Below are 12472 nucleotides of genomic sequence, written 5' to 3' on the forward strand. Positions count from 1 at the left end.
AAAACATAGCAAAACTGGCCGCACCTGTGAGTTGCTGACCGTTGATGCTCCAGGTGATGATGGGGGTCGGGATGCCTTCAGCCTGGCAGTCCAGTCGCACGGTTTCCCCAGGAGCATACAACAGGTTCTGGGGCTCCTTCACCCAGTAGGGAGCCGCTACAAACCAAAAAACGGGCAACTGTAATTTACTGCTGTGACTGAGACCAACCCTGTCGATTTAGCGCTTAAATCGGATGTAGAGCAGGAAGCGAGGAAGGTTGGTGACATTAAAGTAAAACACAGAGAAAGAAAAGAGCATCAAGACGAAAGCTGAGTTACTGGGAACTTCACACAAAGGATTTTTAAACATATATTATCATATCATTGTCGAAGTAGCTGTAATAATACGATAAACTCCAGACTCTCCTCATTCATTACTGAAAAATAAATTAGGCCACAGCAAAGGAGATTGGTTGAGTGAGTATGACCACATTTCCCAGAGTCCTCTCTCCTTCTGTCGACGGCGTGTCTCAAAACCGTTAGCAGGAGAAGTGTTTCGACGTTTGTGTAACATCACGCTGTAAAAAATGCTCAAGGAGGAGTCCTGCGTTCAAAAGGTTACTCAGGTAAAAGTACAGAAGTATTATCAGCAAAATGTGCTGAAAGTATCGAAAGTAACAGTAATCATGACGCCGAGAAAATGGCCCAGCACAATATTCAGCTTGAATTTACTCAAATCCCATTTTCAGCTGCAATGTCTTTTTAAAATGTTCTAATATGTAAAAATGCATATCTTGATTATACTTGAAAGTGTGTTGTGATTTCTGTACCCGATTAGTCCTATTTGAAAAATACTGATCTTACAGTGTACTGACAATAATTGGAGTAGAACACCTACAGTACAATTTAGTATAGTTTATTTTTTTTTAAAGGAATGTTTTGTATGTGATACCTGCGCCAAACGATCAAATAAATGTGAAGTATGTTACCTCAGTGTTATGCGGTACTTTCAACCACTACTCAAAACACGTATCGATGACTCATCGAATGATAAAGTTACACATATACACTAGCGTGTCCAGTCACGCGCTGCGTGTTCCTGTGCGTTGCAGCCGCCCACCTTCCACGGTGACAGTGAAGGAGTGCGTGATGGACCCTTGGCTGTTGGTGGCCTGGCACTCGTACTCTCCGTCATCGCTCTGGGCGATACTGTTGAAGATGAGCGAGCGGTCAAAGTTGTCCAGGTGGCCGCTCGTTTCGCCCAGGCTGCCGTCCTTCTTCTTCCATTCCACCCTTGGAGTGGGCCTGCAGACAGACAGAGGCATGAGTGAAAAGAGCCGGGAAATGGAAAGATGATCGCGGAGGGAAGAGCGACGGAGGGAGATCGATCGATTAGGAGCCATATGGAGGAAGTTAGAGTTGAATGAACACAGATGATCTCGTTAATGGTGTAATACCCTATTTCATCATTAAGGAAAAATTATAATGACACTCCATTTATCGCCCCGGAGACGGAACTCTCAGGGGAAGACGGTAATTAGAGCGAAGACAAAGCAGCAACGACACAGAGGAGAGATAAAGTCATTGAATAAAAAGGATTAGTGGCGAACCTGCGTTCGGGCGTGAAGTCCCCTGAAAGATCTCAAGGACCGAGATCTTCAGCGCTTATTCGGCGTCAGTTATAAACATGCAAGGAACTGCGCACAAAGTATCAAACCGGCCAATGGCGAACCTTCAAGCTCAAGATATGACCCGGTTTCTGAAATGACACCAAACCTTTACACGCGGAGACCAAAGGGTAACGGACACCTGAACTGCGGCATGTAGCGTTCACTTGCTGTTCGGTTGGGCTTCAAATGACGCTTGGGCCACATCTGCTGCAATCTACTGGATCTCCTGTGTAGAGCACTTTGTAGCTTCATAAATACATTTTATTATTATTATTTTTATCATTATTAATCGAACTATATCTGACCAATAGAGGCATCCAAATCAGCTTCAAAAATGAACACGAATAAAGCAGGATCGCCAGGAGCCCGCACTGATCTATAGAGCAAAAGAACAGTGATTCTTACAGCATCCGTTGTCCACAGCTGCTTTCTTCTGTCTGAAAAGCTTCGCCGTCAGTCCCTTGAGTCCCCGCAGCCGTCTGAAGGCAGCGGGACACGTACAGTATGTTGATAAATCTGCAGCCTCCGGTTGAAGAAGCGCCGCGTCGGAGCGTAGCGCCGTCGCGCGGGGCTGTTCGCTGTGGTCGCCTTCAGTAAACCGTGGGCAAACAACCCCGCACGCCTGTACACACATCAGACTTTATCTGACCGAAAACGCTGTCAGATTGACGCAGTCCTTCACCAAACTAGTTTTAATCTATCATGTCCTCTTTTTTTACTACTAAAAAATACACACCGCCTGCCTCCGGCCGCAGAGTCGTGGCGCTGCATGGTCACGTCATGCCATAAACCCATTTCTTTATTAGTAGAGCTGTTGCCGTCATGTGTCAGTATGATTGGCTCAGCGGTTTCAGAGCGATGAGACCACTGATGTGGTCGGGGGATGTTTTACAACTCGTTGTCAGCTGAAAGGTCTGTTCGTGTATATACAGGTAAGACTGAGGTGAGATTTCAAATCATCGTCACTTCAACAGGTCACATGTTAACGCTCCGAATAAAAGACGGTGAACGAGTGAGTTTGCGTGAAGGTGAATGATACATGATACATGATACACGCACACACACACACACACACACACACACACACACACACACACACACACACACACTCAAATGGCTGCATACACACTTCTATGCAAATGCACAGTGAGGTCCTTACAGGCCTTTGGGGATACATTCTAGGGTGATGGATTGGCCACTGAGGGCCTTCACTGTGGAGTGGGAGCCCACTGGATGAAAGAGGTGGGGCTTTCTACCATGAGCAACATCATTACCTGGAGAGAGAGAGGGGGAGAAAGAGTGGGGGAGAGAGGGGGAGAGAATATGAAATCAATACACACTAAACTGTGATGTATTCACTGTAAAAGTGTCACTGATTTATGTCAGTTCTCTTCTTCTTGTTAATGAATTTTGCAAGATGGTATATTTTCATAAACCGCTGCCATCCAGCGGAAAAAAAACAACAAACTGCAAAATTAACTAGCGACTAAAGTCATCAAATAAATGTAGAGTGCCTCTGAACTGTGGTGGAGCAGGAGTAGAGGAGAGCGGACTTACTAGCGCCCCCTGCTCACGGTTTCAGACACCCCCGCTGGGCCTAGCTAGGGTCGCTCAACTACGATTGGACAATGGCTGTTGGAGGGTGGGGTTTAACGAGGGGCCAATCAAAGAAAAAACCTGAGTGAATCGGTGAAGGAACCTGACAAAAGTGTCCTGGATGTTTCGGCGCCCTAGACACACTCTCAGTACATCAGTCAGTACTTTTATTGTACTTTCAATTATTATTACTATTAAAAAAATAAATTACGCAGCAATACACAACAATATATAAATATATTATATATAAACATACATAACAACATCACCAGGTAGGAGATTAACATTCTCTGAGACTAATAAAACTCCTTGCAGCAGGTAGATTTTATTTCTTTTATCTCTCATTCTACACTCAGTCGGTAAAACCAGCTAAAACTCAGTCAGTCTGTTGCAACAGTCCGGCAACGAATCCTCCTTCTCGAAGGTCATAATGTCCAGTTTGTGCCGAAACGGTTTCAGAGAGGTGTCGGTTCAAGCGAGCGGTCATTTCAGAGGATGTCATTTTGTATTGCGCTACGGAGACAGGTGTTTCCACGTGCCGGACAAAATAATAGAAACACCTGTCAGTCCAATGCAGCGCAATTTCCACAGCACCGCAGACTACGTCCTCCAGAGGGATCACACGGTATCATACGGGAGGGAGGATTGGTTGCAGGACTGTCAGATTAGACTGCATTCGTTTTAGCTGAGGGGAACCTAGTAAACTGGCAGCTGAGTGTGTGACTTCATTTGGCGCAGTTAGGGAACTGCGTGACGACGTCATCAGGTTTATCTCGGACCAGGCCAGAGACTGGTTTAGAAACTGCCGGCGTTCAGGAGGGGGCGGCGGGGTCGGGGTCTAATGAAAGATGCTAATGATTTGCCTCATGGGAAATGTAGGATCCAGTGTTTCTGGATAGTCAGGATATCTCAGCTTCTACTGCAGTGATTTTGACAATTTAGGAAAAAAAAGAAAAACGGTCTCTTCTGTGAGTTCCCTGACTTTATGGGGGTGCAGCTCTAAATCGCCGGAGTCCTTCCTCTTTATTCTCTGTGACGTATACAAATGCCGAGCCGGTCCTGATCTCAGCCCAGCTGGGGGAATCTGGACTGAGGCGTAACACGGTGCTCCGCCACCATCACCTAAACACCCACTGAGGGAATATCTTTTGGCCGAATGCTGCACCGAAGCTGCTCTGGAGGCTCGTGGCGGCTTTATTCGGATTTTTCCTTCCCGCACATTAAGTCTTGAATCAACCCAGTGCTACTTTGTCAGTGTGTTTACAGTCTGCGTCTGTGTGTGTACTCACTGGGCATAACACTGAGGGTAACGGCAGCCTCGGGGAGGACAGTCCTGGCCGCCGAATACTGGGCGTTGCAGATGTAGTCGTCTCTGCTGTCGCTCTCTAGAAGATTAGAAAAGTACAAGTTCCCGTCCTGGCCGACCATCACTCTGTCGTCCTGCTTGATGTGCACCATCTCTGAGACGAATCAAGACACACACAGCCAGGAAAGGTGAGGCCCAATGGAGGCAGGAGGGAAAAGACACTGAGACCGTCGCTGCAGCTGAAAACAAGAACTTGATATGTTCGTTCCTCTTTGATGCACCGGAACATTTAGTTTGCGTTCGTAGTGCAAAACCCCTTCTGGTTTTACTAAACGTGTACCAGTGAAACAAAACCTTTGTTGCTCCGTATATTTAAGCTTCAAGTTGAGGGGACCTCTCTTCAGAGCACTGCAGTATTGACTTTCACGTCCGACTTAAACAAAACTGACAACTTAAAAGGCACTATTTCATCAGGAGGAGACAGGCAGAGAGAGAGAAAGAGAGAGGGAGGGAGGGAAGTAAAGGGAAAAAAAAGAAGTATAAAGAGTCCGGAAACATCAGCTGATGGTGCTGCATTCATTAGTTGGAGTGGAAATGGTCTGCAATGCAGCGCGGCGATGCAAATCCCTCCAACAGGGCTCTCAGCCGGAAAGATGGACGCAAACAAATCCTACAGAGCTGCTTAGATTTTAGAGACATACAGAGAGAGATGTGCGGACGGGACGGCTACCAGGAAATGTCAAAGCCAAGACGAAAGGCAGACTCACTCTTGTCCATCCAGTGGATGTATGGAGGGATGGAGCTTTTCGGAGGGTTGCAGGACAGGACGATGCTTTCTCCCACGTATGCTCGCTTACGTATTTTTTGTTGTTTTAGGAGAACCGGTTGAGCTGAAACACAAAGCAACAGCTTGTTAGTTGAGAACTTTATATACTTCAACCTACGTCACACAACTTCAAAGCATCAGGTCACCTTGCACACTGAACTGAATCTCACCACGGCCTTTTTATGCACGTCCACGTAGAGTAAAGAATTCATTAAAGAAAGAGAGAAAAGGCAGGAATAGTCTCTGCTCTTTAAACACAACAGTGGTAGCTGGGACCCCTCTGTTGTATTTCCGGCGCTCTCAGTCACGGTTTTGTTCAGCAGATGATGCAGCAGGACCCTGCGGCGCGCCGGCAGTGAGGGGTCGTGAAATGAGAGGGGCGCTACAGGTAGAAGACACAGCCTCCTCTGCGTCAGTAAGCGATTCTCCCCCTCTTCACCGTGCCGCACTTTGTACATGCAGAAGGTTACTCTGCCTCGACCCTGCATCAGTTGACACAGAGCAACACGATCATTCGCTCGGGGTAGCGTTTGTGTCCGACCCATGAATATACGTGCAGTATTCCACTCACCTTTCTGGAAAAGTTTTCTTTTTCTTTTTTTTTTTAAATGAATGAATAAAAAGTGATTGTTCACGTCTTCAGGAGAAGCAGCATCAGTTTGCCTGCAGTAAAAAGCAACGTGAGCTGTCAAAACGAGCACAAACATATCTGCTTGTTTTGTGTCCCGCATTCATTTTCATTAACATCGTGGTTTTCTAGACCTGGGAAATAATGTTTTTGTGTATTTACAGTCTTTACCTCAAAGATTTCCGTCCCTAACTGCACTATCTTTGACTGATGCTCAAGTTTATAATCCTTTGAGGACAATATTAGCTGTAAATAAAATCCCAGATTACATTATTTTTTCTCTTTTAGAGCAGCGGAAGGTTCTTTTTTTGGCCCCGATCCCCGAGGAGCGCCCCCAGTCTTCCTCTCGGGTTGCATACAGTCGCCACTACCCCACTATAAAGACTCCACTCTGCAGTAATAACGGCAGGAGACTAAGTCGGGCTTGTCAACATTCTTTGCGGCAGAGAGATTTTACAGAGTATATCAAGCGGAAACTGTAAAGGTGATGGGGATTAGGAGTAGTAGGAGCAGGATCTTTATAAGACCCCCCTTTGGAAATGACGGCACCTGCGTGCAGCTGATTCTACGCCACTGCCCCTTGTTTTTCCTGCCTGCTCTCCGCTCCAACCGCCGCGTGTTTACCAGAGGCTGAGCACCCTCCCGGACCAACTGACGTCACCGCTCTGTCTCCAGGAAATGGTTGCCACGGTAACAAGAGATGAGAGAGCAGAACAGGTGGCCCCAGTCAACCTCAGCGAGTCACTGAAGGGTTTATGTGTGTGTCGGGGAAAGAGACGAAGAGCAAGACAGAGAGGGAAGTGTGTGTGTGTGTGTGAGGGGGGGTCTTACTGTACATCCTTCACTCATCTATGAATTAGCATGTGTTATACAGCCCCTCATTCTGGCCTATCGTTGTGTGTGTACGTGTGACTCACGCTCCACGATGACATGCACGGTCTGAGTCATGGCGGTCCCCAGGGTGTTGGAAGCGTAGCAACGGTAGTAGCCTTCGTAAGAGTCCAGGGGCTCGTCCTCTTCGACTTGCAGTGTCCCAGACCCTTGAAGCTCCGGCCCAAACGGGTCCCCGTCCTTCACCCACCGGAAACTGGGGAGAGGAGGGAAGGTTATTCACCACGGCAACAGCGTTTCAAAGACAAACTGACAGCCAAGTGCGATGGCCTGAATCCCTAAAATGACACCACAAAGGATTAAAAATAATATTACAAAAGCAGGTAGAGACGGTGCTTAAATTTCATGGCACAAAACAAAGAAGTACATTTGTAAACTCGCTGACATTTGATCCTGGAATGACACTGGATGAGCCTGGAGATATTCTATATTTTTCTTATTCTCAACAAGTAACACGAAAAGACCGAAACCAACAACGTGTTAGTTCGTCTGTCAACACCTTCCCTCCTCTTGTCCGTGGCTCTCAGCTCCAAGCCCATTGGTTCCTACTGTAGATGTACATTTTTAAAAACGGGTAAAAAAAAAACGATTTGGTTTAATTCTTTTGAAGCGCCTCCGTTATTTCCTACAACAGCTGCTCACTGTAGTTTTTATCAAAAGTTATTCAATCAGTAGGAAAGAGTGGATCTGTTGGGCACTATTTTCAGTGGCGGCTTAATCACGGCAAGGTTTGGTCGTGCTGTACTAAAGCTGTGTCAAATTATGACGTCGTTGTTTCAAGTTAAACTATGTACGTTCTGGACTGTTTACACATTTACATTTACATTTATCCATTTGGCAGGTGTTTTGGGCTAAAGTGACGCACATACCCAAGCGGCAGTAAACGAAGAGGACGCCATCAGGGATAAATGCTACAACACTCAATTTCCATTTCCACAGGACACAAGAGGTACGTGCACTAGTGCATGGGGGAAGTTGAAGCTTCATCCAATTGATCTCCGTTTTTTTTCATCACGTAGAGTATTCTGTCTGACCTGCTGGTGTTCTAAGCCGTAGATAAATACATGGATGGGTCAAATGTGGATAATGACTATATAAACTGAAACAAAACAATTTTACGAGACAAATTTCTTTTTCTCTCTGGAAAAGCTTAGAAGATAAGTCTGGTGATATTGTATGTCTCTCAGTGTCAACAAATCCCATGAAGTGACCAACAAGTGTTGTGTGTGTTTCCAATGCCCTAAATATGTTATTCCTCTGTGCCGTAGAGCTTAATTGTCGTCCAAAAACATGTTCCACCATGAAAACACACACACACACACACACACACACACATTGTAGTTTGTTTAGACTCAGTCCCACGCACACGCCGCCTGTCCTGCTGCCCATAATACTCACTGGAGCCCAAACAAATGCAATATTTCCTCCTCTATGTTTGATTAAAAACTACCAGCGAGCAGCTATTTTAGGAGATTAAAAAATAAAAATATATATTTGTGAGCTATTTTAAAGAATTATTTCTTCAGTAGGAACCAATGGGCTCAGAGCCGAGAGACGCAGGCAAGAGGAACAAAGTCAGAGAGCGTTGACAGACGGACTACAGTGTTGTTGGTTTTGGTCCTGTCCTTGGATTTGTGGACGGTCACGAAAATATAGAACGTTACCAGCCTTATCCTCTTAAGTAGTAAAGGGAAGCCTGAATTTAGGAGAGAGAGAGATGGGAGGTAAGAGAGTAGGAGGGGAGGAGTGGGAGGGAAAGAAGAGACAGTGAAATGGAAAGGAAGAGAGATGATTTTGTTATTGCTGTGATGTTATTAGAGGAACATTTATCGCCATGCCAACAGAAAGGCCAGAGGGAGGAAGTGGACAAACAGCCAGACACAGACATATGTCTTGTTTGTCCACTAAATTTGTACATAAGCAAACACACACACACACGCATGCTGGGTAAATGAAACACAGGTCTAGCTGCTGCACGTACGTGGGTGTTGGGTTACCGGAGGCCTCACAGTGCAGGTTGATGTCCTCTCGAGAAAAGGCTGTGCACGATGCTGGCACCTCTGTCAGCACCGGAGGCTGTGACACTGAACACACACACACACACACACACACACACACACACACACACACACACACACACACACACACAGAGAGAGGGTAATGAAATATTCTGGGATGTACAACTGATTGTACAGTAATTACCGTTGAGTACAGGCCATCAAATACACAGGTACACATATTCCTCTTTATCAGGAGGCCAGACTTCCATTGATCTAGTGGTTCCCAGCCGGTTTTGTCTGACCCCCCCCCCACAGCCCTGTATCCATCTCTTGTAGCCATGTAAGTTAAACGTTTATCCATTAACTTTAGCGACTAGTTCGACCATTTACTTGTACCTAACCCTTTAATCCAATAATCCCCTCCTTTTAGCAACTATTTAAAGACTATTTTTCCACTAGATTTAGCTTACGACCTAAACTGTTCAGCGTTTTCGCTACATTTTTCTATTTCAATCGTTTAGCTATTACTGTTAACTAGCTATCAAGATCCACCGTTTTCTTTTAGCTAAGCATTTAACCCTTTATCCTTTACATTTAACCGGCTAGTTAACTAAGTATAAACTAAGTGTTTATCCGTTATTGTTAAGACCTCTCTGTTGCTCGCTAACTGCTTTTCATGCAGTTAGTTTCCTGCATTTCACAGACATGCGCAGGGTCATTATCGAACTGTACGGTCGTTACTGCGTGACCTGAGAAAACCTACCATTTGTCATTGCTCGCTTCCTCCATCTCTTGAACTTTGCTTTTAACAAGGTTGTCGGAACGGCTAAATAATTCATATCAAACGTTTGACATCTAGAACATATTTAATCGTTACGGTCAAACCCGCGTAGCCGATAAACAGCATGTAATGGACTGTACCCACATCCTGCTCTAAGTGCCCGGCTGAGTGACTTGAAAATGAGCAGGCTCGTTGGAAGTGTGATAGAAATGTAGAAACCCACGGCGGCCAGCCTGCAGTCCCGGACAAACACATTTCGGCGTTTTATGGTCACTAAGAGCGTCAGTCAGACAGAGCAGTGGAAACCAAAAACAAAACAGTTTCTGATTTGACTGTTTTCAGGTGGCAACCTTGTGACTCTGATTGTGATAAAAGAATAGCTCGACATTTCGGAGTATTGGCTTTTTTGCTGAGAGTTAGATGAGCGGATCGATACCAATCTCATCTAACTCTCTGCAAGAAGGCGAAATGTTGAACTATTGTTTTAATTTTTTTTTTTTTTTTTCCATTTGAGATGAAGGGTTTGATAAATAATTAATGTAGCCCTCATGAAAACGTAGTGGCCAAGCTAAACGAAGTTTCATCTGATCTACCGATCAAGATGGACAGGTCTCGGCACAGAGACCTGTCCTGCTGTGAGAGTCCAAACGTTAGTAAATGGGGTTTCATTGTCTTCTCTGTGTGACTGCGGGACTGCAGGGACGGATGATGGAGGACGTACAGTCGGCAATAAAGCGGCAGCGGTACGGCAGAGTGGACTGACGGCCTCCATCGTCTAGGTGACAGGTGTGTGGGAACGAAGTGTCAGTGATGTAAGCGGTCAAGAGCCATCACACACACACACACACACACACACACACACAGGTTCACGCACACTTGTTCATTGTCAAAACAAGGAAAGTCACTTACTGTTATGCACTTTATCTGTTTGTCCACGCGAAAGCAGTGGGAGGAGAGCAGAGAGGAAACACTTAGACAAGGGCAAGTTTAAAATGCCGTAGACTCCCAGGCACAGATGTGAGTGGAGGATGCTGATGGTGATGGCAGATTTAAGACGCTGTTTTCAGAGCGGGAGCATATTAATTCATATTACTTGACTGTAAATAACGCTGACATTATGATGACACGTCTGAAGGAATCGCCTGCCCCCGTTTACTGGCTCAGACTCACTGGCGTCCCGGATCAATTTACATCTTTCCTCTCTCTGTCTTTTTCCCTCTCTGCGTGTCCTTCTCTACCCTTCCCTTCCTTCAGTTTTCTTTCTCCTCTCCGCTCTGCTCATCTCCTCCTCTTCCCTGTCCTTCCTCATCCATCTCTTTCTTCTCAGCGCTCCCACTCTCTCATTTACATCTTCCTCCTATCCCTCTCTTCTCCTCCTCTACGTCTTCCTCTCGCGGCCACACCCAGAGGAGAAGGTTGTTGGCTGAAGGTCAAACGGAGCCCGACTCCTCCTCCCATCCCCTCTCCCTCTCCTCTGGGACCACTGCGGCTAGGCCTACTGACCTTTGAACTTAACCTCCGGGGCCAGAGGTCATTCTAACCTGATAAGTGTATTTTATGTTTGTGCTTATGTGAATTTGTTGAAATGTTTAGTTTGTCTTTGTTAGGACCACATATTCAAGATTTAACGCAAGACCATGTCAAACGCGAACCAGAGCAAACAGAGATAAATGAACAAGACAAAAAAATTAAGTGAGACTAGAAATTATTTCCTGTTTCCGTTCATTTCATCGTGGTATGAAAATTAATTTTGATACTTCCTTGAAACACTGAAACATTTATGTTTGTCAAATGTTTTGCCTGATAATGGATTAGTACTTTTGAAGGCAGATGGCACTGTCGAATTGCGCTGCAATGATTTTAACCTGCTGCTGAAACATTGAGTGCCTGAAAACAAATTGGAAATTTTAGATACTGCAGTACTCTCAGTAAACGGTTAGCAGTACTGTACAGCAGCTATATGTGATCTCTGGTAAATCTGCTAAAAGAAAAAAAAAAAAAAGAAAGCAAAATCACTGTTATGATCTCTGAAAAATTATTTCCACACTTCACACCATTGGCCAATATTTGTGGGAACAAGGCAACCATTTATTCGGATTGTGATCCGTGAACTACTGTGACATTTAGAGACTGACCGTTTGCTAAACCGCTGCCCTGAACCGCGATGTGTCTAATCGTAGCTCGGCGACGTGTTAGTAAGTGCTACGGCTCTGTATTTTGTTTTTAACCTTAGGAAAAACCAAAAACGAGAGCAAAATGATGAGAAATGGATTGAGCAGTGTTTTATCTGCCTTTAACATAAGCTGCAAATGTTAGCATGGGCTGCTAACTAGCTTACTACCTACAGTAAACTGGTGCTACATTCACGGCCCAGGAGAATATCATTAGCCAACTACGCTATTTTGTGAGACTGCAGGTTACGTAGGAAGAATCCTCTTTTGGGGACTGGAACATGCAGTGTGCGGGAGTCAAGGTACTACTAAATCAGAGTTCAGGCTAATGTTAGTGGCTCTGTCCTGCTCTTTATTCGGCTTAGGATTTGTTTCCCCGAGATATCGTTACATTTGACGAACACGCCGGTTCATCATCATCCTCAAAATTCTTCTCTTGTAAAAGTCAAATATGCAGTGTTTAAAAATAGAAGCCATAAAGTGTAAATCTTGCCCAAATATATAATATGTCTTTCTTTAGTAAGTGTCCAAACTCAGTATTTTTACATTATTATTATTATGTATGCAGATACAATTTGCATTTTTTTTTTGTTTCTCATTTTGAAAAGAATCAGTTGTAAATAT

General features: G+C 45.0%; 1 protein-coding gene across 7 annotated transcripts in view; it reads right to left on the bottom strand.

Annotated features, from left to right (window-relative positions):
• The window catches only part of LOC120804085 (neural cell adhesion molecule L1-like), a 56619-nt gene that overhangs the window by 19160 nt on the left and 24987 nt on the right, over positions 1-12472 (bottom strand). For 5 of the 7 annotated variants that reach the window (XM_040153285.1, XM_040153286.1, XM_040153282.1 and 2 more), the window contains exons 3-10: positions 10587-10601; positions 8878-8980; positions 6923-7092; positions 5319-5441; positions 4535-4705; positions 2809-2923; positions 1100-1284; positions 25-156 (exon numbers count right to left, since the gene is read on the bottom strand). In XM_040153285.1, the coding sequence (XP_040009219.1) occupies positions 25-156; positions 1100-1284; positions 2809-2923; positions 4535-4705; positions 5319-5441; positions 6923-7092; positions 8878-8980; positions 10587-10601 (1014 nt within the window). The remainder of the gene's footprint in view (positions 1-24; positions 157-1099; positions 1285-2808; positions 2924-4534; positions 4706-5318; positions 5442-6922; positions 7093-8877; positions 8981-10586; positions 10602-12472) is intronic. The other 2 variants (XM_040153289.1, XM_040153288.1) reach the window with 1 other exon arrangement.

The sequence above is a fragment of the Xiphias gladius genome, chromosome 18 (assembly GCF_016859285.1).
Source record: "Xiphias gladius isolate SHS-SW01 ecotype Sanya breed wild chromosome 18, ASM1685928v1, whole genome shotgun sequence".
NCBI classification, from domain to species: domain Eukaryota; kingdom Metazoa; phylum Chordata; class Actinopteri; order Istiophoriformes; family Xiphiidae; genus Xiphias; species Xiphias gladius.